Here is a 23108-nt window from a genome sequence, read left to right as displayed (position 1 = left end):
GACTATCGAGTGAATGCGCCAAGCTGGAGTAAACAGACGTCTCGAAAATCATGAAACGCGACGCTAGGGTGCAGATCAATCATAATGGCCGGAACTGAGGATATATTTGGCAGAAAGCATAGGCTACCCTAGACAGATCAGGTGTCTCACAGCACGCCCGAGGCATCCGAAGCATTCCTGTGCGCCTAAGCCATAGCCACCTTGAGAGACAGATCCACACTAACTCTTCAACCACGTAACCCCGATTACCAAGTGGCCTACCGCGACCGGTGTCTCATAGAAGCCAAGTCATTTTCAGGATCGTCAGCGGGTCTATGGGGTATGAGTAAGCGGGGACCATCGGAGCCCCAGAACTTGGAACTCAATTGCGAATCTTGTGAGAAGCCCCGATTAGCCCCGATTAGATGTTGTCTTGTTCCATCAAAGAGAGTGCCGGTATATATGGCACCGATGTTTTATCCTTTCTTTCAAGAAGGATCGGAAAGGCGGAGCTAGAGCCTGGAACCTAACCTCACAATCCCAGATCCAGGACCCCACACCCTGAGGCCAAATGCGCCTTGGTAAGAAGCCCATGCCGCCGGCATGGCTTCTAGGGAACTTGAACCGCTTCCATGATCCCTGACCCTCAACCCGGCCTGTTGTGGGCCGTGAAGACGGGTCAGCGGTTTTGCGTGTGATATCCAGAAGACAGAAAGACGGGCCTCGAGGTAGCTGCGCCAAGCTCCTGCCTTTACATCCCGCCTCTCCCGCCTGTCCCGCCTGTCCCGTCTGCCCTGTCTGTTCCTGGATGACGCGGTCCGCGATCCAAGATCCACGTTGATAAGCCAGACTCGAGGACACCGGATAGGGTGGATAGACGCCATTGCATCGTTCTTCATCCAGACAGCCAAGTAATTTGCAATCCATTGCAACTGATTCATCAGCCCTGCGATGATCCCTTCCCGAGTGAAGTAAGCTCGTGGGGCGCCAAAGCAAAGCCCCACGCGTCACTGTATCAAAACGGTCGTTGACACGCGGCGCCAAGTTATCCATTGCATCAGCAGAATGGGCGAAATCATGCTGCGAGCACAAAACCAAGGCTCGTCAAAGTCTCGATGAGGTATGTCTCCTGACAATCACTTCGTCTCAGGAACAAATCCCGATTCCACCTATCTCCAGAATGACGCGGCAAAGGATGCCGAAGAGATGGCCCAGCATCATATAAACTGGCATCGGCCAGTCTCAGTCGACTCTCGAGTAACTTCACTATCTGATCTGTATCTAATCTTGAGCTCTCGGTGATTTGGCTCCTCAATTCAACATGGTTCAGTTTTCGAAGGTTCTGGCCGTCGTCGCGGCTTGCCTGGTGGCTCCAGTTATGTCTCACCCAGGCGAGAAGCATGATCCGCATGTGGTGAAGCGCGAAGTCATTGAGCGCGATGCGATGGCGGCAGCCGCAAAGCGGGCTCTGGGCGGATGTGAGAATTCATTGCATGCGCGGGAGTTGAACAAGCGCAGCATCGCCCGGCGTGCTCGTACAGTCAAACAGCTTCGTGAAAAGCGTGGTGTTACTGCCAGTAAGATATCAGAAATCAGCCTGGAGGCTCCCATTTGTCTGTAACCCAACTCACTGAGCGATTATTCAGGTCCTCAAAAGTGGCGCCGCAACCTGGCTGCTCTCGAGAAGTGGGAAGCCATTGACCATAACAAGACCGATATTCTCAATTATAGCCCGGCCACGCCCGAATCAGTTATCTTCTCCGCAAACACCAGCTGTATTCTTACTCCCACCGTCACTGATGGGCCCTACTATGTATGGGGTGAGGTGGTGCGCCAGAATGTGAAGGAAGAGAAGTATTCCGATGGTGTGGATGTCTTCTTGGAGGTGCAATATATCGATATCAATACTTGCCGCCCTGTCCCAGGCGCCTTGGTGGATATCTGGCAGGCCAACGCCACTGGTGTGTACAGGTATGTCTCGGTCTCGAACCCCCTTTTCGCGGCGTGTTATTTGGTCGCATTATCTAACCGAGGCCTCGTAGTGGCATTTCGACCTCCGGCAATTATGCCGCGGACGGTTGGGACTCGACTTACCTCCGTGGAATCCAGCAGACGGATCGTGACGGCGTGGTTGAATTCGAAAGTATTTTCCCTGGTCACTACGACGGACGTGCCACTCACACGCACTTGTTGACCCATCTGAACGCCACTCTTCTTCCCAACAAGACACTTGAGGTGGGCACCGGCAGCGTGGCCCATATCGGCCAGCTGTTCTGGAACGAAGTGCTCCGCTCGGCCGTCGAAGACACGTACCCATACACCCTCAACACCCAGAGTGTCACCACGAATGCCGACGATATGTGGAGCGTTAAGCAGGCCGACAGCGCCTACGATCCTTTCCCCGAGTACATTTATCTGGGCGATGACCTCGACGACGGCCTTTTTGCTTGGATTCAGATCGGCATCAACGCGACCGCAGATTACACCGACAACTCCTATTATAGCATTGCTGCCTACTATGATGCAGATGGTGGTCATGAAAACAGCGACAGCTCTGCTATGGGCAGTGGCTCTGGTGGTGCCACTGGTACCAATGGCACCATGCCTTCTGGAAGCGCTAGTCCCAGTGCTTCTGCCTCTGCGTGAAGATTATGGATATAACGCAAGGAGCGGGGCGAGCGCGATCCATGGCTCCCTTTCGCCACGTGCATTTCTGCAGCACAGTTTACGGTCGATCTAGGGAAGATGCTGCCGTTGTTAGGCGGTCTGATCCCCTGAAAGCTGCAATGAGCTGGATATCCGAAGCTCTTGCAGCACAAAGTTCTTCTCGAACAATATTTGTGTATAGAATAGATCAATACGGCTCACGCAAGGGGTGTATCAATACAGATAATATAGAGACAGAAAATGGAATCTTGAAGACACTTAGAAAAACTTAGATCTGTTTTCTGTGCCAGATCAACGGGCACTCAACTAGGCGTCGTCACCCCAATGATCCCACGTGGATCGGAGATCCGAGCTTTCGTTCTTCCGCGCGTGTAAAACCCGCCAGTCAACCTTATTGGGCTCTTGTCCTCAGCTCGAGGACATGGAAACGGCCATAGCGTGCCAATAGACGCGCACGGACAGCAAAATCCATAGTACTTACAGGGACTACAGAGGCTGCCGAGGGGGGTTTTGTTGTTGTGGAGAGAAATCTTGCGGGTCAAGCACATTTAATAATCTGTTTGATCGGTTAAACGCCGGCACAACGAATTCTGAGTCTTTTTTTGTCTACATCGGCTCCATAGTTCGCTAGTTTATACTCCGATGAGAGGTGGCTTGTTGGGCTTGGACCAGGAGCCCCATCGACCCATCCATGATCTTGGATCGCTAATTCTGGCATTCCACGATTACGGGAATCCCGATGCCATGCGATCGGGCTTGGAATTGGATTGAATTATTCAGAATGGCCGTTCCTTAAGGCTGAATGCCATGACTGCTCATTTTCGTACCAAATCGTATCGAACCGCCCATTCCCAAAAAGGTAGGTGGATGGCTTAGGGTTAGCCCTAGGATGAATCAGCGTAAGCCCCCGACATCAGAACCAATGAAATCATTTGATTGATCTCTCTTGAGAGCTTCGGGGACCTCGATCGCCCTCGCTCCCGTACAAAGTACTCCGTATAAAAGGGGCCGAGCACACTCGTGGCTCCACCAGATGGCCATGTTCCCCTTTGTGTGGAGATCATCTTGATTCCATTTGTCCTTGCAAGTCCAACTGCACTGAGCGATCGTGCAAGGTTCGGAAGTCGTCGGGTTTGAGATCCCAACCATGTGCCAGAGAGCGACAAGGCCAGGATGACCCAGCCAATTCCACAGTTACATTCAATCCCCATGTCCACAGTCCATCACGTCAAGAACCACCGACGAACTATCTTGGCAGCTTACTGTACCTTGGATGAGTCGAAATAAATCAGTCATGGTCCAGGGACCTAGGAGCATCCCTGATGACAGATGTCACTTCATGGTTCTTGCCGATCTCCCATCAAGAGGCTTAGCATTGCTGGTATCAATAGCAATGGAGAGTATTTACAGACTTCGCCCCTCATCGGTTATCTTCTTGTCGCCCCCTAGGCCCTGTTCATCTGATCGTCTTCCCCTCCCGTACCATCATCATCCCTAGTCCGCGTTGCTGGGTTTCCGGAAGTCCCCACCGGGTCGGCCGGATTTCTCAAATAGGCCAACAGTCAAACCTGGTTTCGCCAACGCCACCACCCAATCATGGCTGACTGACCCGTCCGGTCGGGATGCGGAGGGCCGATGCGGCTCCTCTCCCGCCTTACAGTACCGCACGTACTCCGTACTGTTGAATTATACAAGTTGAGGGACAGAGCGGACGTAAATGGGCTGCATCATCAGCTTGTCACCGAAGGCGTACATTACATATACAATGAACAGCCGATAATCCTTGTCGACATACATTTGAGCCGATCGCCTATTTGCTTGGAGAATTAATCCCTGAGATGAGCGGGGACCCATCCGTTGTGCGTCGCGACCGCAACCTGTGTGATTCCAATTACACCGTATCAATTCCCTATTCCGCCGTTGCGGTGCAAGGAACGGAACACAAGCTCTTCGAAGAGTCAAGGGAAAAGATATGGATAGGGTGTATGTCGGCGTGTGTACTTTCATCTTCAGCCCTTCAAGACGACCTTCAAAACAGTGTATGAGGGGACAAACTCTCTTGGACTCCCGATCTCATCCCGTCCCACATCGGCCCACGAGTCCCAAACTGGCCTCGTCGCTTTTTCTGTTCTCCCCTCATCTACTGCGCGTACGGACGGAGTACAAGTTATACGTATGCAGGGTCGAACTCATGCCGCTCCCTTCCCAATCACCACTACCACACGGACTCAACGGGGGTTTCATGCATTCCTCGCCTGCCGATCGAATGGATTAGACTCGGCCCTAGAAATCAATATCCCCACTGGTCCCGCGACCTGCGATTATTCATGGACCCAGGCAGAGGAGTGGGTCACTTACCCCCCTTCGGCACCAGTGATCAAGTCTAGAGCTTTTGAAGGTTTCCCTGGGCATAATAGCCGGGCAGTAGCGTCGAGATCTTCAGAACAATCCCATGAAATAAAACCACGAGGGGGCCACTTTCTCATCTTTGAGTCTACTCCCCCTTTCGTTAGGCTGGAAATTCATCTCCTCGATCGACCGATTCCGTCCTCCTCCTCCTGTTCCCTCCCCCCCGGCGCGGATGGGATTCTCGATCCCTCGTCCTCCATCCCGTCATGGCCGATGAAGCCTCTGAAGCGGCCATCCTGGCGGCTGTCCAAGATGACAGCCGCAGCAATGCGATCCTGACGGTGACAGCGGTCTTCCTCGGTATCTCTCTCTTCAGCGTCCTACTTCGATGCTTCGTCCGAACTCGCGTCGTGCGCGCATTTGGATGGGATGATATCATGATGCTTTTGGCAATGGTAGGTTATGTTGCTTTTTTAATCAGGTTCACCGCTAGCCATGAGGAAGTCGTATAGACTAGGATGTCGCTTATGCTTCCGAGTAGGTTCTCAATCTCGCCTTTGCGATTTGTGGAATTTTGGGAGCCAAGTATGGCATGGGGCGGAAATTGCTCTACTTCGAAAAATACCCTGAGAACTTCCACCGCGCCCTTCTCTGCTGGTGGATGGGTCAGATCTTCTATGTCATCACTTGTGTCATCGCCAAAGTGTCGATTATCATCACCCTGTTGCGCATCACGGTCGATCGCCTGCACGCCTGGATCCTCTATGCCGCCATTTCCTTGGCCACCGTCGTGGGCCTCATTTTCTTACTTTTCACCATCTTCCAATGTACACCAGTCGATTACTTTTGGAACCAATTGTCTGAGCAGGGCACCTGTGTCAACAAGAACACTCTCATTGGAATCGCATACCTCTATAGTGTCGGTGCCGCCGTGACGGATCTCACAATTGGTCTCCTCCCGGTAGCGTTGATCTGGAACCTGCGAATGAACCAGCGCACTAAAACTGCCATTATTGGTATTCTGGGCATTGGCTGCATGTAGGTGTTTTGGATTCTTCCTTGGCCCTTCCCGCTCTGCCTCCATTGGTATTGTGAGCTTTTTGACTCTGTGACTAACTAAACATCTACAGTGCGAGCGCTGCTGTCATCGTCCGGATTCCCTTCGTTCACCATTATAAAGACCGCGAATTTTTGTGTAAGACTTGCCACTCCGCTTGAAGCCCATGTGGGACAGAAAGGACGAAACTGACGTCCAACCTCCTTCATCTAGACAACACTTACCAAATCTCCATCTGGTCTAACGTCGAGGCCGGTCTGGGCATCACCGCCGGCTGTCTGACCACTCTCCGACCCCTCATCCGATTTCTCCGCGACGGCTCCTCCGCCTCGCGCAGCCGCAACAATCGTACGCCCGGATCTTTTCCCTTATCCAGCAACGTGGCGCAGGGGTTCCACCGATCCTCCCATCGGTCCAAGCACGAGGAGGACGATCGCGACGGTCGAAACCAACTCTGGACAGGCAGCGAGCATGATGACTACCATGGCATTACCACAACGATTATGGGTAGCCAACGTCCTAATCCCACCAGCAGCAGCGAAGAGGATCTTAACCCGAGCAATCATACCACGCACGGCGGATGGAAGGTTGAACGGTCCGTTCGGGTGTCCGTGCGCGATTCTTGAACCGATTGATTATTATTATCGGCATAATAATCCTAATTTCCAGCTTTTCTTTTCTTTTCCCCGCGCTGTCGGGTCCATGTATAAACACTATACCAGCACTATACGATGTACCTAAAAGATACCACTTTGATGATCTCAAGCCAATGAACCCATTGTTTTCATGAATACCCCCTTCTCCATCTCCGTTATCATACTCTCTCTCTGCTCACGGTCGCAAGGACGGACTATCATGTATAGGGCTATGGATTCAGGAGTACTGATGATTTGACCAGCCCCTCCAAGGGCCCATTCTTATTCACACTGAAACGCACGGCGGTCACTGTTTGCTGCAGGGGGCCAAGCCTGTACCTCGGAGGGATGGGAGGGTTTTTACAGGCTACGACCACGGTGAATTGGAGCGGCGATGGTGGGTCGGCTGTAAGCGAGATGATCCCAGCCACTCCGCGTGTCGCCCCGATGGCTCCATAAGGCCTCCGATTACATATCCTCAACATCTCTCAATGAGGCACTGAGTCAGGTGGGCGGAGGTTTCACAATTATGTTCTTCATCTGGTCCCGCGTGGAGGGTCCGGGAGCTCAACGATCGATTTCTAGGCCCGAAATCACCACGGTCTAGATCTCCAGATTCCAGCCTAGCGTCACTGATGTTTGATTATCTTCTATCCCCACTCGTCTACCTAAAGGGCATGTCGACCCTGCTGGGGGGCCTAAAGATTATGTTTATCTGTCCTGCAGGCAGAGCTCCATGCTGATGCACTTCGTGCTATATTTTGAGTGATGATGCTCCCACCCACCGGAGTATTCTTGCCCAAAACAGGCCCCCACCCCAGCACTTTATGCACTCGCAGTGGGCCTGCATGAGGGGGAACCGACAGGGATCTTCTTTACCGAACTGCCATCGTTTCAGAGACTTGCCGTAGAGTCCGGGAGTCTTACGGCACATGTGGCGATTCCACGATGTTTTCGGATATTTTCGAGAAGAGGTCCTCTACATACAAAATGCTTTTGACCATGAATAATTTTAGTAACTCGAATGGATATTTACTTGAGAACTCATCACGGCCTCTTATGACCTGCCAAGCAATAAACACGACAAGGAAGAGAAAGAAAAAAAAACACCCCATGAGAACATACTTTCGCCGCTGTTTCACTGTGTCGCCTCCTGCTTGACCTCGTTGCGCACGAGACCTTCCTGTGATGGCGACACGCCGACGGCGTACGCGTCCACATGGGTTGAAGAGAATTTGCGCGCGGAAATTTTTCTGGCGAAGAGAATGTCGAGCTCGGCATAAGTACGTCCCTTGGGCTCTGGCAGTCGGAAAAATGCCCAGACAAAGGCAAGTAGCGCCGTGCCTCCCCAGAAGAACCCGGTTTTTCCTGAAGCATTCCACGCGGTCGGGTTCATGAAGTAGGGCTCCAAAACCTGCGACACCACGTTGATAATCTGGTATGCCGTTCGGGCTAAGCAGACGGTTAACGGGCGCAGGCGCACAGACGAAGTCTCTGATACAATTGCATACGCGATTGGTCCAACCGTTAGAGAGTACACAAACAGCCAGATCATACATAGCGCGGACTGGGCCCACATGGCACTGGTGGTATGGGACGAGGCGCTGATGATGCCGACTAGGAGCAAGAGTGTGGCGAGAATGCCTTGACCCCAGACATAGAGGGTTCGTCGACCGAGATAAGTGATCAACCACCAGGACAAGACTGTACCGACAAAGGCCACACCAGTGCAACCAACTCCCAGCTGGAATGCTTTGCCGACCTTCATGCCAGCCTGTTCGAAGAAATAGGTAGGTGTATACGCGAAGCTACTTCCTGACAGGATTTGACCAACGAAGGCAAAGCAGCAGATTTCTGTTCGGCGCAGGTCGACACCCTTGAAGCATTCCCAGTAGCTGGTGCCAGACTCGATTTCAGCCTCGATCTTCGTTGTATGCACCATCATGGCGAGTTGTCCGTTGATTTGATTCTCGGTCTTGTTCCCTCCGAGTCGTCGGATGCTTCTCTTTGCGTCTTCCAAGCGATCATTGCGGACCAAGAACCACGGGCTTTCGGGCGCCAGCCAGCAAACCACCATCAAGGGGACAGGCCAGATCCATTGCAGCGCAAAAGGAATTCGGTATGACCACTGGTCGGGCCGGTCGACCAGGCCGTACAGCACTCCGGACGCAATCAGTTGACCGATAGCCCAGCACATGTTGACATAGACCGTCAGGTAACCTCGCAGGTTAGTTGGACAAACCTCCGATGCATATGCGGGACCAACGGTCGCGAAAACACCCCAACAAAATCCACAAAGAATCTGTCCAACCAATAGAACAGCAGCCGAGCTGGCGAAGAAGACGACGAAGATGAAGGCAGTCAAGAAGCCCAAGGCGGCGATCATTATTGGTCGATATCCAAACTTAGATGCCAAGTATCCATTCAAGATGCCGCCTATGAGACCGCAATTCTCAGTTTCCAGGCTCAATTTCCATCACGCAGTCATGGTGGAAGCAGGGAAGGACAGTGGTTACTTACCAAAGATACAACCAACCGTGCTTCCCATGTTCAAACCACTCTGCCACGGAGCTGACACCTGCCATCCAACATCCCCCCATAGTCTTGCCCATATTTGTGCTGAAAGGTAGGGTAGGCAAAGAAGTTGCCCATCAGGATGGTATCATAACCCTCCATCACGATGGACATGGAGATCAGGACAGACCACATCACAGCTTTCCTGTTGTCGCGAATAGCCTCCCAGAGGGTCTGCGCATGTTCCTCGTCAGTCGCCTGCTTGGCCTCGACGATAGCCCCCGTCCCTAGTGTATCCTCGACATGGTTGGCGGCCGACTTCTCCAGGGCAATCTCAGTTTGGGTCGTGTTGTGCGACATGTCGAACCAGCAGTCGCAGGTAGGTCCGTAATCACCAGCGGGATCCCATTCAGCTCCAACGGCTCGCCGACAGGGTTGGCCCTATATATGGTCTCTGGCCGGACATGGGATCGGGCTCCTTCACGCGCCACGACAAGCAAGATGATCCGGGGATAATGTGGAGAACGACGCGCCCGCCGGTGGTGTGCTTTTGTCGTGCATTCAGGCTAATAAGGAGAACGTGAGCCTATCCGAACTTGTGCTATAGACGGGCAGTAGCCAGTAAAAAGGCAAGCGACCACGTCGTCTGTCCAACCATGGACTGAACACCACGAGAGCGACCCTAATTTTGCACCTATCATGAGCCAGGAAGCCAGGAGACAGAATTGGGAACGTGAGCCACAAGCTAAGAATTCACCCGGAGCCGATCAGCATCCAAAATGTAAATTGGTTTCTGGGGAAGCGAGATTCTTACAGCAGACAGTGCGCGTTCTGATTGGGCCCCCAGTCTATGGCACTGGCGCCCCCCAAGCCTCCGGCTGCCTCTATTCCCAAAGCGAAACGGAGCTCGGGGCCGAGGCGTCGTGACTTGCCCGCCGAAATCGCCCTCTGCGGGCTGGACCGGACCCTGGACAGCCCCAGACCGTCGTCCGCTCCTCTGGTTCCCGAAGTGCCTAGATAAACAGGTAATTCGGACCGGCGTATCGACCTTGTCCGATCGAGTAACATGAGGCCACTCTCGTAGACCGGCTGATCCGGGGTTCAAGTCACGGCGCTTTTGCAGGGGTCAACGGAATCGGGTTTCTTTTAGCCGCCGACCGAGAGCGCCAACAAACTCCCGAGACTGGAACAACTCTTGAGGTTCCCGAGAGCTCCTGCAATGATCAGTCCACCGTCGATAGTGTACATTAGTGCGATCCGGAGGGAGCGGGACTCGCCAGTGAAATTAGGAAGTCCGATCAAAATGCGGGGAGAATCTCATCTAAGGTTATCGTAGAGAGTTAATCTATGATTACCTACACATCGAGAGGACCTCGATAACACCACAGCATTGTGGGGATTGCGGGGCATCGCATGATCTCTTCTATCCATGTTTTTCATAATTACCTGTTCTGTTCACTATTGTAAGGAATATAAATTCTGATCTCCTATCAACATCTGCTCGCTTTAGTGGATCAGTTCACTCTCTGATCCCCTCTCTACTCTCACCCACGAAGTTGAATACATGTGCCGAAGTTATCCTATTCCGTCGGATTGCCTTCTTAATGTTTGCTGATAAGTTGGGACATCACTTATTATTGACCATGTCTGCGAATGTAAGTTTATTCAATGAATATAGCTCGCTGTGTATATATTTTTAAACATTATCGTTTGTATCGTCTAGGCTTTGGGGTATCTTTATCCATGAAACTGCCAGAACATCTGGGATCGAGAAACAACCTGGAAAGAAAGGCAACAGAGCGTCGGAGGTAATATCCGCGAAAAACCATCTATCTGAACGCTATGCCGTAACAGAAGTATGATGTAGGTTAGCCTGAAGAGTCCCCACTTTTTAGCTGCCTTCAATTCGAATTTGGACCTCGTACTCGCCCGTCCCTCGAATTGTGCTTTGAGTTCTGAGATGCAAGAACCAGAACGGCTGTCGATCTGGTGTGCTCAGCCCCGAGCCTGAATGGCGCACCACCCAGCCAGTCCGGCCTTGGGATCCCAGAAAGAGACCGCTCACTGGAGTCCCGCGTTCATATTGGCGGTATGCTTGTAGCGGTTCGGAGTCCTTGGCGCTTAGGCCCCATTCCATTTCATTGGTGCTTGAGTCCCGTTCAAGACCAACGGCATGCCAATCAAGCGCCCCAGCCCCGGAGGGCACTAGAGCCTCGTAGGTCTGGAGAGCGCCATTGCAACGGAACATGGTGGGGGCGGTCTGGGGGCTGTCGGCGACGGTGATCTGAAGACAAGGAGATTGGAGTTAGCTCAAAAAATATATTGAAAGTGCGGTCGCACAGGTCTTCAGGTGACGCACGATGCCCTTTTCGATTCCCGTTTCGCCAGCCGATCGCTTCACATCACAGGTGGCCGCGTATCCTTCAATGCTACAGGCCGCACCGGTTGCTGTCGCACTGTTACATTCATCGATCTTGATCGTCCAAGGGCCGGCGATATTTGTTTCATTGTTAAACCCTGGGAGCGACGAGCAGCCGCTCACCGCAGTCGTGGTGATCCCCTGGGGTTGAGCCTGCACACCGATTGCAAGACCGATGACTGTCCAAATAGCCGTGCAGATCATCGCATTGAAAGCTGGGATTTTCCGACCGCCTCCGACAGAGTAGAGCGAGAAACAGAGGTTGAAGAATTTCAGGAGGAAAAGAAAGAAAGAAAACCAAAGCTCGATGGGAATTCGAGCCCGTGGGGGGGAGGGGAGCCTTGTGTTCCCTTGAAAATCCACTATCGATCATGGACGCGGCAGTGCTCTGGTTCCCAGGTAGCCAACAAATACGAGAGAGCCTCATTGATGTAGATCACTTTGTTGGTAAGCCCCCAACAACACCGCGAATCGCCGTAGTAGGAGAGCCGCGAATCACGGAAAGCTGGAGGGGACGAAGGGGACTGGGACTATTCAGGAAAATATTCCCTCGGTCCTCATAACATACCACCAACAAGAGATCGATCCTCAGAATTCTTCAGTCAGTCAAACCGTGATCTTCAAAAGTTGAAGGACCAGACCAAATGGGGACCAAACGGCCCCAGGCAACGTCATCGGCGGAGTCGAGTGGAACCTAACGAACAGGCGGCCGGGGCTATTTTTAAAGATGTACAGACTAGCGGAACAGAATTGGCAGAACTAGCAGAACTAAGAGAAGACATGAAATCACTAATACACAAGCTTAAACAAAGAGAGAAACCCCATAGTCACATAATATATGCCGTAATCTGAAATCTATATCATGGATCGCATGAATCTAACGAATTTTACTATCTTCTCCGCCAGGTAAAGATCATATATCATCAGCTATAGAAAGGTTCACTAGAAAAGTTCACTCGTCGCGAGCCAGGAGCCCTTCGGCCTCTTGAGCATCCTCATTGCCACGCTCGCGAGCCAAGGACTCGGCCATGGCCAAGCCTTCGTGGCGGCCCTTCTCCGCGTTCACCATCCACACCAGGGGGATGGGTAGCAGGATCAACACCGCAATGAAGAAGAAGCCAGACCGCACCGTCCCCGTCGCATCTATCAGCACTCCCACAATAGCAGGTCCAATGAACGAGCTGCCCTTATCTGTGGCGGCGTACAGGGCAAAGAAGGCGGCTTCGCTCCCGGGCGGTATCAGCAGCCCAAAGAAGGACCGGCAATAGGAGGCCAAGCCGCCTGAGACGATGCCATGAATGACACCAAGGGGGAAGATCTCCCACGGCTGTTGCAGGCCAATCACACCCCAGTTCTTCACAAACGGGATGTAGGCAAGCATGCCATACAGTGGAATGATCTCGAAGAGGGCAATGCAGATCATAATAGTTTGGTTCGACGCCCATCCGAACCGCTTCGATACTCGTGGCCAGAGGAAGGCCCCAGCCATACCGGAAAGGGTGACTGTGACCGACAGACACCCGATCGAGGTGGGTTGCATGTGTAGCTCCGTGCGAGCGAAAAGAATGGCGGTCCCCGAAACGGTGGCCATAGCATCGGATAAGAGAAACCAGGCCACCAAGAAGACCAGGACTTCACGCAGCCGCAGGGCGGTTCTGAAGGTCTGCCACAGTGACTTCCAGGCGAAACCAACCAGACGCAACCACGCGCGCCAACGAGCCACATCTGAACCGGCCGATGCGTCGAGGGGCGGACCAGGCCTGGGCCGCAGCCAGTGGCGAGAGACGAAGGTGAAGGCACACCACCAGATGCCAACAAGAAGCAGTACAAACCGCATAGGGAGTGTTCCTGAGGCTTTGGCAAGGGAGGTCTTGTTCAGTAGGATGAGCATCAGAATACTCAAAATCTGCACAAGCACCGCGGCACAATACCCTAGGCCAATTCCCTTTGACGAGATCTGAGTCGACAGCAGCAGTTCTGGCGAGGCAGATGCTAGCTTCGATTGCTTTCCTTCGAGGTCATCTGCGGGCGATCCATTATCAAAACCGGGCTCCGGCATACCATCCAGACTGTCCTCATCGCGCCAGGTGTTCCAATCGTCGGTCTCAGTGTGTGGGTTCAGGTCGAACATTTCCTCGCCGCGGTCTTTGGAGGTAGATTGAATGGACGAATCATTGGCCACGAGCACTGGCAGGAAAGAATTTAACACGACAAAAGATGATCCTAGACAAGTGACACCGATGACCACCAGTATAGAGCCGAGGAGGAAAACCGACGGAGCTATGAGAACGAAGAGCATGCTGGTGACCGAACCGATGAATCCGAACGATAGGAGCAGGGTCTTGCGATTCTTTTCTGTATACACACCACCAGGAGAAGCGCTCCTCAATTAGCTCTTTCCAATCCTGTCGGGTAAAGATTATCTCATCACCCATGGATATACGCATAGAGGTTTAATCCACAACCATACCATAGTCAGCCAGGGCGCTGAACGAGATTAATGTCAGCGCCTGAATCAGCACCGCCAGTGAAAATGTATACATGGCGAAGCTGGCAGTGGTGGTCTGGAATCCCAGCACTCCCACCATACATTGTTCCTCGACGTACTGAGGATCGTTCTTGTCGGGGGCGCCAGGTCCCCAGCATGGCCGATGGCTATCGTGCAGAGATCCCCGCTCGCGGGCGAGCTGCTCGAGCGTCAACGGCAAGAAGGACCCTAAAACGGAACTCGAGTGAGAAAAGGCGGCTCTTCCCAAGCTTCCCCATGGTGATGCTTCAGAGGATCGGACTTACCAACGCCACACACGGCAAAGACCTCGGCCGCGATACCGTAGGCGTACCAGCCGAGGATCTCCCGGTGGCTGGTCGGAGTGGTGTCTTCGCCGGCATACCGAGGGGGCCGTTGAGGGACCGCCTCGTCAGGAGGCGACGACTTGAGGGCCGCGAAGATGGACCACATGGGTGAGGATGCAAGAGAGAAGCAGATCCATCATCGAACAGATCAAAAGGATCTAAAATGCAGCCCTGCAATTCATGTTCGCCGGATGTGGGCGGAACAGGAACAGGGCGGGGAATGCGGTCATTGCCAGGAATTGGGGCCCACCCGGCTTAATTAAGTTAAGGATTAGCGGATTAGCTAAGGGACGATGCTTCCCAATGGAACCTGAAAGTGCAAATAGATTCAACATTCACCCTCTTGAACCACCAACTTTCCGCCCGGACTTCCGTTCTCACTTGATTGATCCCCCTTGGAGATCACTGGAGATCCAGAAATGGCAAGCTGGACGAGCAAAAACAAGTCTGGGAATTGCAGGCCCCGCTCGATCCCCTGGAACTATGGTGGGCGCCTTCCATGATGGAGCTCTTGAGTGCAAAAAGCAACAAATTATTGATTTTTCAAGGGAATGAACCCATTTTCTGTGATCAATATCCCTCTAGACTGCTTTGAATTTTTATATGCCCCTCCTTTATCCGACAGGGCCTCCGAGATGACTCGACCTGGATTTGGAGCTCCTCCTGCACCGGCCGAACGTACCCCAGTCAAATAACATCCGGGCCACACTTTGACGAAAATGTGTTTATGATAAAATCTTTTCGTAGCATACAGCCTTGCTCTTGAGTTCACCTTTAGCATTATCTCATGAGAGAAAGCAGTGTATAATCTTTCTGTCGCTCCAACTCCGTGCGAAGCTAGCAGGTAGGGTCTCGGTAATTGCTTCTCGTCCAATCCGTATATTCGGGCATTTCATGATGTCACACCTGCCAGATGGGAAACAAGCAAGCAGCAAGCAGCAAAGACCGAAGAACCGAAGGAACTGAAGAAACCAAAGACGTACAGGAGCTTTGGAGCGCACCTGCCGGTTCCGGCCCGGTCCCGGCACTCGTGCTTTCACTTGTCGGTTATTGTTTTGGATCGCGCTCTTTTTTCTCTTTTCTCTTCTTCGACCGTTCTTTTTCTTTTATTTACACCGTTCATCGAATTACATCAACATCAATTTCACCTCAAGATGGCAGTCGTGCTGGATTCCCTCCAATTCGTGCTGGGTCGCCTGCTCTACCCTATCCGAGGCCATGACTCGCGCCAGATTATTCATGACCCAGCTTTAAAAGAGCATCCCGTACCCAACATGTCACTCGAAGCACCCGAATGTGGTCCATCGGGGTCCAAATTACTTCCTCATCATACTTGCCTTGCTGAGGACCGGGTTGGAGGATTGCCAAAGCTCCGTTGGACGCCTCCCGAAGCCAGTGAACCAGTCAAGGAATACGTGTTGATCTGTGAAGATATTGACATCCCAATTCCATGTCTTGTCATTCATCATGGTCTCTTCTGGGGTATTCCTGCCTCGGCTAATATGGCAACCCCGGCGGACATCAAAGAACGTTCCGATGCTGCAAAGACACGACAAACAGAGGCCGGATGGCGATTTGTCCCAAACCCTCTCGGGACAGCCTATGGAGGTGCTGGCGCACCTTACGGACATGGGTCTCACCGTTATGTGTTTACCATAATCGCTTTGAATGCACCACTGGAGTTCCAAATCCCTGCCAAGACGACCAAGAATGACATCAAACGGGCCATGGCTGGCAAAGTCATCGGCTGGGGCCAGTGGGTCGGTACCTTTGAGCGCACTTGGTCCCAATAGAGAAGTCGGGGGTTCAGCGGACTACAGCATAATCGAACTGTGCTCGTATCGGAGTACCGAGTGAGTATCAGCCAGGCTCCATAGATCATTGCACAGAGGTGTCCTTAGCAAGGGCAGTCATACTCTACTCTTCTAATTACCGTCCTTTCTGCTGTCTTTCATATCAGAGAATGCTCTAATTTTAACATTGAACATGACTATGGTTCTCGCAACCCAATCTTATTTCTATATGGCCTAGGAAGATTCCTTGTCCATGCATGAAACGAATCCCGTTGTGTCCAGCCTCCTTCCGAAAATACCACCCTTTTGAACAAGCCAAAGGATAGTGCTTAGAATTAAACAAGTCATGTCAAAATGTCATTGTCACTGTCACCTTGAATAATCTGCACCAATACTGCCAATCGACCAATAATGGATTCTAGGGACGATTCGCATGCCTTGAGCGTCGCAGATCCGTTTCGATGAGTGGAAGGGCCTTCCGATAATACCGGCAGAATGCCCTTTAACCCCTCCATAAGCTCGACAAGCCTCATCAAATTTCGCCCCAGCAAAGTGCGGACAAGTAACCTAATCTCAGCCTCATCGAGCTCTGTCTGTCCAAAAATGACTTTGCTTCGGACACAGATGAAGTGTGATGCCGGTGGATCGAAGGTCAACATGGCTGTGTCAAAAAAGCTGGGTTGTGAGGTGATGTCATATGCTGAGCATAAAGCCTCAAGTAAGGGAAGGCATTGCTCTGAGAGTGTCGGAAGGGTCACAACAGAGTATTGAAGCTCTTTGGTGCAATCTTCACAATGGACCATCAGCATACCCTGGTGACAAACACGATTAACCAGGCCTAGAACAGTCTCCGCATCAATGACAGCATGTACATTCTGCAGATCTGACATGATCTGCAAAGCTTCGGTGGAGCAGCGACAAGGTTTATCCATGGTCATATCTGTCTCGAGAGTGAGAGTCTTGAGATGGGGGAAAGTTGCGGACTTGGACGAGTTGCTTGAACTGCGGGACTGCTTGTATTCCTAACCTATCAAGAGGCCGAAAAGTTTGGCCTTCGAACCAAGTAACAGTCGTCACGCAGGGTCGCTTTCAAAAATTACGACCAGGGGTCCTGAGAGAGCAACGTGAACCACAGTGAGGTCGAACATTGGTCAATGTGGAAATCCAATCTTAATCAAGGGCTGAATCACAAGCCCTGCATTCTCGGAGTGAAGGACTATGGCTACCTGTGCGTTTCAAGGATGTAGGAGCTATTGTGAGTAGGATAGAACTGTCAAGCGCTCCACAGTCTTTCTGACTGTTAGCTCTACAAGGAGAACAGAAAACGTCAGAAAAAAAGTCAGAAACATCTCCGCATTTCTACGAATGCATTTCTGAGTATTGAATGCTTGAACCTAGACTATGGGGTATGACTTATTGTCTAAATTGCAGAACGTCTCCAAAGTTTTTCAATAAAGGTGACCTTCTACCACCAGGTGGATTTGGCAACGGAGTCTTGAATTTAAATGGCAAATGAAATTCATATAGTACGTTGCTCATTATAGTTACTTCGGCTCCATAATCGTTCCTTTGGGTGGTGGGAGGAGGGGGCTCGCAGATGGCATCATCCTACAGCCATTTTGATCTTCATCATGATGAGCTGCAACCGACGATCTGTCTCCATAATCATCAACATCCGACCTCGCGAGATGGCTGCTGCCAAATCTTGTTCCATGCAAGCACGGATGCGTCTCACAGTCAAAAGAAGCATTGAGAGTCGTGTTTGTAGAATTTGTCGGACAAAACAAGTCTTTTCTTCAGAAGGCACGGGAAACCCCCCAACAAGCAAAGGACAAGCGTCAATGTGAGACTTGAAACCGGCACCCATATTTTTTGATATTTTACCTCCATTTTGAATGCTCATGACAGGCATTCCGTCTTGGACGGGACCCTTGGTTGACGTTGCTGTGACATCCAGTGTGGTAAGAAGACTATCGATAATGACAATTATGACCATGAGCATGTTTGCCTGTAATTCGGATTGTGAGCATATCTTGCACTGTAGAATTGATTCTGCCTGGAGCAAAAGTTCTTTTTGCCATGCAATAATCCTGTCAATACTTGACAAACCATTAGGACCTGTTTTAAGGCCCATTCTTACTAGATCGCCTAGCGATTGCTTAAAACAGCTGCAGGTAAATGTTGGAATTCCTTCCAGGGTGGGCATGAATCCTGCATTCTCAGGCGAATAGATGTCACTGTCATGGCTATCTCCAGGAGACTTCAAACCAATACATCCCTCCATTGGATCGACCGAGCTATCTGTTGGTGACACTTTGTCCATGGGCCAATTTTCTGGGAAAGAATGAGTTTCAATCCTTGTATTGGGCTCATAACTCCAAAACATGGGGAAATTTTCGCTCATTGATGGAGTATCAAGCTGTTTCTCTGGTACGAGAGGTTGAAAAGGACCAAGCTCTCTCTCTATGCTCATATATGTAGACGCGAGAATTGGCCCTCCCTGGAATGTGGAAACATAAATATCCGACGCTTGAAATGGGGCAGGTAAGCCATGGTGCGAGAGACCCTCAGATGAGGAGTCGAAAGAATCTTCAAATCCTATTTCGCCGTAGTGAAGCTCCGGTGCTGTGTCAACTGATATGCGAGTTGGTACCAACTCCTGAAGCCAATTTTCCGAGTCAAAGTCAATCTCGATCTCCTCTTTATACAAATCTATGAGCCAAATTCGATTCAAAACCTAGGAAATGAAGATAGGCAATATACCTGGAGCCTCTTCCCCACCGCTCTCTGTTCTGGCAGATGCTGACAATCGTTCCTGGATAATCTTTCTATCCAAACATCGACCGTTTCGAGCTCTCGCATCAGTTCCATTCTGTGAACTACTGTTTTTCTTTTTGGTGGATTTCCGAATTTTCTTTTCAATCTCGGGCTGATCTGCTCTCTCAAGGACTGGATTATGGCTTTGCTCATCCTGTCTGTGTCTCGATTCTTTTTTTTTGGCTGGACGCCCAAGCCGCCTCGACACACTGTAAATACATTCTATTTTATGTTTCTGACACCGACGACAGGATGGCTTCTCGTGACTGCATCGAATTTTTGCTTGCTGACAGGCATTACATGTGGATCGGACTTTGACACTCTTAGGTAGCTGTCCTGTGTTTGGTTTGGACTGTCTTGGAACATTCATGTTGAGCTTTGAACCAGAGTAATTGGATTTTTAATGAAGAATACGTTGAACGTGTTGCATTGAGACATAATTATCATTTGTCTCGAAGGAGACAGTTTAACTAATCTCTCTCCCCTCTTCTAACTTGATTCAAGCATCATACTTGCTGGTTTGCAGTCCGAATGTTTCCCATGATAGGCTCCGTATGGACCCTCCCACAGCTACCGCCGAGGCCAGGGGAGATATAAAGTTACATCCGAGGGTATATTCATGACAAATGATCTTGTCCTACCCCCATGGTGGAAGGATTTTCACATACGATGCCAAATATTGCTAGTTCGGGTTACTGAAACGAAACCATAAAAGAGCTTCAATCTGATTGGTTGGGAATTTTGTCTCGGAGGCATCTCAGCACAATCATACCATGGTATTGTACTGAAATTTCATCCAAGAATTTCTGTATCATTCTGCAGGATTGGTACAACTGCTGATCACGCCAAATACCTTCAGTTTCCATAGTTAGTCATCTGAGTGACAATATCGGTTGTTAATCCACATTCAATAGCATATAAACATTTAATAGTTATCTCCAAGCCCCAGTCTTCGGTGTTCAAATTTGATCGTTTATTGAAATTCCATTGCTCTCTGCACGCTAATATCAAGCATGGCTCAAATACGCAGTTTGTTGGTTACTCATACTCAATCGATTGTTCCCTTATGCTTTTTTCTTCAAATTGTCCATTTGAAACGTCACAATTCCTACACATGACGCCGAAGAACGCAAAAGTCAATTTCTTATTTCTTGGTCAACCGTCGTCATGCTTCAAAATGGAGATCAGAAAGAACCAGTAGTATTATTCCCCGAGACCTTACCAAAGGAGTAAAGTGATCGCCAGGAAAACCCCATCTCTTGTTATTGTTCTTAATTTACGATATGAAAGCGTTATAATAATTGAATTTAAACATTATTTTCAAATATCATTTATCCTAAGACATACCGAATAGCAACCTCGAGATTATCATAGAGGATCCAAGGAAAGCTCGTATCAGATGCCGCAAGGATGGGTCCTTATCCAAGGCTATTGTGCGCCAAAAGTAGCCATTTTAGCCTTATCTCCCTCGTGCATTCTATCGCAAACTAGTTGGACTCGTGTCACATATCACTGAGCGAAAGTAGGTGGTGGTTGCACTAGGAGGTGGGGAAGGATCCTCTTTATCCTGTGTGGTGTTCTTGCCAAAGAAGTAGTTAATGGCAAGAGGCGGATTCAGCGTTGCTGCTAGCATGAATTCTTTAATATCGAACCCAGCACGTGCTTCCATGGTAGCAGGAAAGATATGCGTGAAGCATTGAGGGAATTGATAAAATGTTGGTTGCTCAAATAGAAGGTATACATAGCGATGACGTGAAAGGGGTGGCGGCTGTGGTGCAATATATGGTGCTGAATCGATAATTTTCCCATTCTTGTCGGAGTGCAGAAAGCCATAATTATCATTCCCTTGGCACTTGAACATAAGATTGGGTCGGTACCAATGCAAGACAACTGTCTGATTTCTGGTTCCCGGGAACATTGCGTCAAGATCAATAAAGAGGAGCAGGTAGCGTGCATGACATGGGAGGTTCTTGCCATTTATTTCTGGCATGACCACAGTATCTGAAGACTGTTAAGAGGTGTAAAATTCAAGATCCATCATAAGTGAATACAATCACCTTTCGTGTCTAAGGTTGATCCTGGATGAATCCATTCCTTCCCCGGGTACCGGACATACAGCACTTGACCAGAAAGCGCAAACAGAAAAGAGGCCTCTGAGATAGCGAGGACTAGGAAGTAAAAGCTTAGGCTCATCCAAATCATTTTTTTTTCAAAATTTCTTGGAATTGAGCAGGGTCTTCTTTGAAAGGAAGCAGGTCAGTTATGAACTCATCAGAGCAAGTATTCGCTATTTGAATGGGCCTAGCCGCGGTAGTATCGTTCTTTTTCTGCATCGCTTGTTCTTTGCATATCTAAAACTCCCCGAGATCAAATAGATTGCTCAGACCGTGCTCGACGCCAGTCCTCACCTTTACGATAAACAAGGATTAATAGCGGACTGGCAGTAATCACGACGCCCGACACAATACAGTACGTGCACTGTATTCCTAGCCTATCAATCAAAGGATTTATAATAGCAGCAGCCCCAGCGCCTATGAAACATCGAACAAGATTGTTTGCTGCCATGGCTGTAGCCGGAGTTTCATAGTACAGATCTGTAATCAGTACGTTCATAACATTATAAGCAGCCGTGATACAGAAACAGACGAAAAATACCATCAGAAGGACAACCCAAAGGGACGAGTTTTGTCCAGCCAGGATTCCATATAAAGCAATCCCGGCGGAAGAAAGAATCTAGTTTCTCCTTCAACATGCTTGAACGAACAATCCCAGTTGCGTACCATTATTCTGTCAGAGACTTACAGTCATCGGGAATCCGATCTGTAGGCGCACACGCTCTATCGGGAACACGTTCAAATCATGTCTTTCGCTTGAATCAGGCAATTGCTGGGAAGTTGCCAGAAAACGTTTATAGTTCCAATCTACCAGCTTCCCATTTACTGTGGCACTAAACAATGATCCCAGTCCAGCAGGAATGTAGCAAAGCCCAACCTGCAGGTCATTCAGGTGGTAGGTTGTCGCAAAATGCGCGGGAATTCCAGCCGTTATCGCGTAATAACTACCGAATACCAATCCATTGACGAGCAAAACCACACCAACTGGTAATTGAAAAATTAATTTTAGCGAGGACCATGGGCTGGGGACGGAAAATCTCCTGTCACTTCTTTGAAGTATAAAATTCTCCCGTCTCACATCGGGACACGATCGGGACGATCCCAAACAGTTCATTAAGGATCTATTCCATCCACCTGGAGGGATTGATCCGTCCCCTACAACATTGCGACATGTTTCTGGGAAGAAAAGAAGCCACGGGATGAAGAACACAGAGGAAAGGATGGCTAAAAACCAAAATATGGCCTGCCAGCCTAGGTATTGACTCAATAAGCCACCTGCAATTGGACCTAATGATGGAGCCAGTATATTGCTTAGTGATGCCAGTCCCATGTAGGTGCCACGTTCAGCAGCAGTGACAATATCGGCCGTCACAGCGGAAGCAAGGGCAACAGTACCACTACTACCACAGCTTTGCACAGCGCGGAGCAGTAGTAGCACGGAGAACCAATGCTGGAGTGCTAGGCATATATTTCCTGAAATATAGATAGCGAAACAGAATATATATGCTGGTCGACGCCCTGCCTGGTCGGCGAATGACCCAGTGAAAGTGGGAGCCAGGCCCTGGAAGATCTAAGACCAATAAATTATGAACGAACCTCGAGTGATGTATAGACTAGCGCACCATATATGTTGTTATAGTCAAATTAATTTGCGACGGGCTGACATTCAAGTCTTTGGCAATAGAGTTCAACGCTGGGAAGTAAATGTTGGCAGACAATGGCGAAAATGTCGCCGCCAGAGCGGCGGTTGCCACAATCAGACGCTTTTGAGTCTTCGTGAAGGCAGAATATGGTTTGGTCTGTGCATTGGGAGTCGGAAACAAAGGGGTTGTTTCGAGCGGTTCGTTATTGCTACTGGGTTCCGCTGGGTGGTTTTCTTGGTCGCCCATGTGGCTCTTACGGTTTCTATCT

The 23108-nt window shown here is 50.2% G+C and overlaps 10 protein-coding genes across 10 annotated transcripts; 3 read left to right on the top strand and 7 right to left on the bottom strand.

The window, feature by feature from the left end:
• Positions 1–1300: 1300 nt before the first annotated feature.
• N7462_000850 (intradiol ring-cleavage dioxygenase) lies at positions 1301–2625 on the top strand (the record flags this gene model as incomplete). Its single annotated transcript, XM_057072576.1, has 3 exons — positions 1301–1556; positions 1626–1950; positions 2022–2625. The coding sequence occupies 3 exons, from the start codon at positions 1301–1303 to the stop codon at positions 2623–2625; spliced, it is 1185 nt and encodes a 394-aa protein (XP_056939106.1).
• Positions 2626–5261: 2636 nt separating this feature from the next.
• On the top strand, positions 5262–6678 carry N7462_000849 (putative integral membrane protein; the record flags this gene model as incomplete). Its single annotated transcript, XM_057072575.1, has 4 exons — positions 5262–5450; positions 5537–6033; positions 6126–6190; positions 6266–6678. The coding sequence occupies 4 exons, from the start codon at positions 5262–5264 to the stop codon at positions 6676–6678; spliced, it is 1164 nt and encodes a 387-aa protein (XP_056939105.1).
• A 1147-nt stretch (positions 6679–7825) lies between these two features.
• On the bottom strand, positions 7826–9561 carry N7462_000848 (uncharacterized protein; the record flags this gene model as incomplete). The annotated part of the gene is made up of 2 exons (XM_057072574.1): positions 7826–9123; positions 9264–9561. The coding sequence occupies 2 exons, from the start codon at positions 9559–9561 to the stop codon at positions 7826–7828; spliced, it is 1596 nt and encodes a 531-aa protein (XP_056939104.1).
• Positions 9562–11092: 1531 nt separating this feature from the next.
• Positions 11093–11824, bottom strand: N7462_000847 (uncharacterized protein; the record flags this gene model as incomplete). Its single annotated transcript, XM_057072573.1, has 2 exons — positions 11093–11485; positions 11561–11824. 2 exons carry the CDS (start codon positions 11822–11824, stop codon positions 11093–11095), a joined length of 657 nt encoding a protein of 218 aa, XP_056939103.1.
• A 748-nt stretch (positions 11825–12572) lies between these two features.
• On the bottom strand, positions 12573–14579 carry N7462_000846 (uncharacterized protein; the record flags this gene model as incomplete). The annotated part of the gene is made up of 3 exons (XM_057072572.1): positions 12573–13975; positions 14091–14336; positions 14414–14579. The coding sequence occupies 3 exons, from the start codon at positions 14577–14579 to the stop codon at positions 12573–12575; spliced, it is 1815 nt and encodes a 604-aa protein (XP_056939102.1).
• Positions 14580–15627: 1048 nt separating this feature from the next.
• On the top strand, positions 15628–16266 carry N7462_000845 (YbhB/YbcL family Raf kinase inhibitor-like protein; the record flags this gene model as incomplete). Its single annotated transcript, XM_057072571.1, has 1 exon — positions 15628–16266. The coding sequence occupies one exon, from the start codon at positions 15628–15630 to the stop codon at positions 16264–16266; it is 639 nt and encodes a 212-aa protein (XP_056939101.1).
• A 344-nt stretch (positions 16267–16610) lies between these two features.
• Positions 16611–17198, bottom strand: N7462_000844 (uncharacterized protein; the record flags this gene model as incomplete). The annotated part of the gene is made up of 1 exon (XM_057072570.1): positions 16611–17198. The coding sequence occupies one exon, from the start codon at positions 17196–17198 to the stop codon at positions 16611–16613; it is 588 nt and encodes a 195-aa protein (XP_056939100.1).
• Positions 17199–17869: 671 nt separating this feature from the next.
• Positions 17870–18589, bottom strand: N7462_000843 (uncharacterized protein; the record flags this gene model as incomplete). The annotated part of the gene is made up of 2 exons (XM_057072569.1): positions 17870–18274; positions 18407–18589. 2 exons carry the CDS (start codon positions 18587–18589, stop codon positions 17870–17872), a joined length of 588 nt encoding a protein of 195 aa, XP_056939099.1.
• Positions 18590–20560: 1971 nt separating this feature from the next.
• N7462_000842 (YbhB/YbcL family Raf kinase inhibitor-like protein) lies at positions 20561–21285 on the bottom strand (the record flags this gene model as incomplete). Its single annotated transcript, XM_057072568.1, has 2 exons — positions 20561–21084; positions 21141–21285. 2 exons carry the CDS (start codon positions 21283–21285, stop codon positions 20561–20563), a joined length of 669 nt encoding a protein of 222 aa, XP_056939098.1.
• A 165-nt stretch (positions 21286–21450) lies between these two features.
• Positions 21451–23086, bottom strand: N7462_000841 (uncharacterized protein; the record flags this gene model as incomplete). Its single annotated transcript, XM_057072567.1, has 3 exons — positions 21451–21816; positions 21886–22767; positions 22820–23086. 3 exons carry the CDS (start codon positions 23084–23086, stop codon positions 21451–21453), a joined length of 1515 nt encoding a protein of 504 aa, XP_056939097.1.
• Between the last annotated feature and the right edge of the window lie 22 nt (positions 23087–23108).

The sequence above is a fragment of the Penicillium macrosclerotiorum genome, assembly GCF_028827735.1.
Source record: "Penicillium macrosclerotiorum strain IBT 26536 chromosome Unknown utg000001l_segment0_segment0, whole genome shotgun sequence".
Taxonomy (NCBI): domain Eukaryota; kingdom Fungi; phylum Ascomycota; class Eurotiomycetes; order Eurotiales; family Aspergillaceae; genus Penicillium; species Penicillium macrosclerotiorum.
The sequence above is the reverse complement of the archived record's forward strand: the minus strand, read 5'-3'. Positions and strand labels throughout refer to the sequence as shown.